Source organism: Helianthus annuus, chromosome 8 (genome assembly GCF_002127325.2).
Source record: "Helianthus annuus cultivar XRQ/B chromosome 8, HanXRQr2.0-SUNRISE, whole genome shotgun sequence".
NCBI lineage: Eukaryota > Viridiplantae > Streptophyta > Magnoliopsida > Asterales > Asteraceae > Helianthus > Helianthus annuus.
This window is the reverse complement of record NC_035440.2, coordinates 25,392,600-25,394,062: the sequence shown is the minus strand read 5'-3', so window position 1 is coordinate 25,394,062 and position 1,463 is coordinate 25,392,600. Positions and strand designations below refer to the sequence as shown.

Genomic DNA, 1,463 nt, shown 5'->3' with positions numbered 1-1,463 from the left:
TTATTATTATTATTATTATTATTGTTATTGTTTATTATTATTATTATTATTATTATTATTATTATTATTTTTACCATTATTATTATTATTATTATTATTATTATTATTATTATTATTATTATTACCATTATTACTATTACTATTACTATTACTATTACTATTACTATTACTATTACTATTACTATTATTAGACCATAGGTAATGGTTAATGCCCACTAAGGGGCATTTTTCACCACATCATCATCATAATGCCCTTTTAAAAAAGGTGTAATGGTTAAATGCCCATTTCATTTATTACTTTCCATTATTTTTCTTCTCTTTGGGCATTATTATAGAAATGCCCCTCACTCTTCATGCCCCTATAATGCCCATGAGTAATAGTCTAAGGGCATTATCAAAATCTTTCATGCCCTTATAAAGCCCCATTACATATGGTCTTATTATTATTATTAACCCACCACCGTCATTCACCTTCGCCGTCACATGACACCACTTCCGTCGTCACCCACCGCCACCGTCACCCACTTTCGCCGCCACCACCACCAACCCAGCTGTCACCTGCCACCACCCACCACCGCCACCACCCACCCCTGCCCTTGTTGTCTCCCACCATCGACACCTCCGCCCCCGCTGTCACCCGTCACCACCCCGCCACAACCGCCACCCACCCTTACCTCAGCCGTCATTCGTCACCTGCCACCCACCTCTACCACCGACCACCACCGTCGATGTCACCCATCACCATTTTCGTCGTCGCCACCTACCTTCGCCCAACCACCACCCCGCCGCCGTTGTCACCACCTCCGACCACCGCTCCAAACGCCACCTATCACCACCTACCACCACCGGCTGCCGTCACTCACCACCAATTTTATTCCCCCGTCTATTCTTTCTACCAAATAACATAAAATAATGATTCATTTCATTCTCACATGGTAACCAAACAAGACATGGAATGATAATGATTCATTCCATTACATCGTCCATTCCATTACCTCGTCCATTCCATTCCCTCGTCCATTCCATTACGCCATACCAAACAGATCCTAATAGTCATAAGCCTTATCCCACCACCAAGATAACACTAGACTATAATGCCATGAGTAAAAAATATTTTATTAAGTTACTGAGTAATAATGTAAATATTTATAGTATATATTCCCCATCTATTCACACCACTCAAATAACAATACTGATCACAAGCCTTGGAATTGATAATCTACAAGCACCATTCATCAATATCTCCTCAGGTGAAGCTACACTCTTTACTAGTAGAACTTAATAATGCCTCATTGTGGAGAACCAATGATATTCTGTAGGTGTCGGAAATTTTTGTTGCGAAGACTTTCTAGATTTTAAATTATTTGGTTTGGTTCTCGTCATGTCAGAATGACATTTTTATTGTGGTACTCGTTTATGATAATTTTATTATTCATATAATATTTATTGTAGCATTATAGTGA

The 1,463-nt window shown here is 39.0% G+C and overlaps 1 protein-coding gene across 1 annotated transcript; it reads left to right on the top strand.

The window, feature by feature from the left end:
- Window positions 1-431: 431 nt before the first annotated feature.
- LOC110869754 (soluble scavenger receptor cysteine-rich domain-containing protein SSC5D-like) lies at window positions 432-908 on the top strand. Its single transcript, XM_022118977.1, has one exon. The coding sequence runs from the start codon at window positions 432-434 to the stop codon at window positions 906-908; it is 477 nt and encodes a 158-aa protein (XP_021974669.1).
- The last annotated feature ends 555 nt before the right edge of the window (window positions 909-1,463 follow it).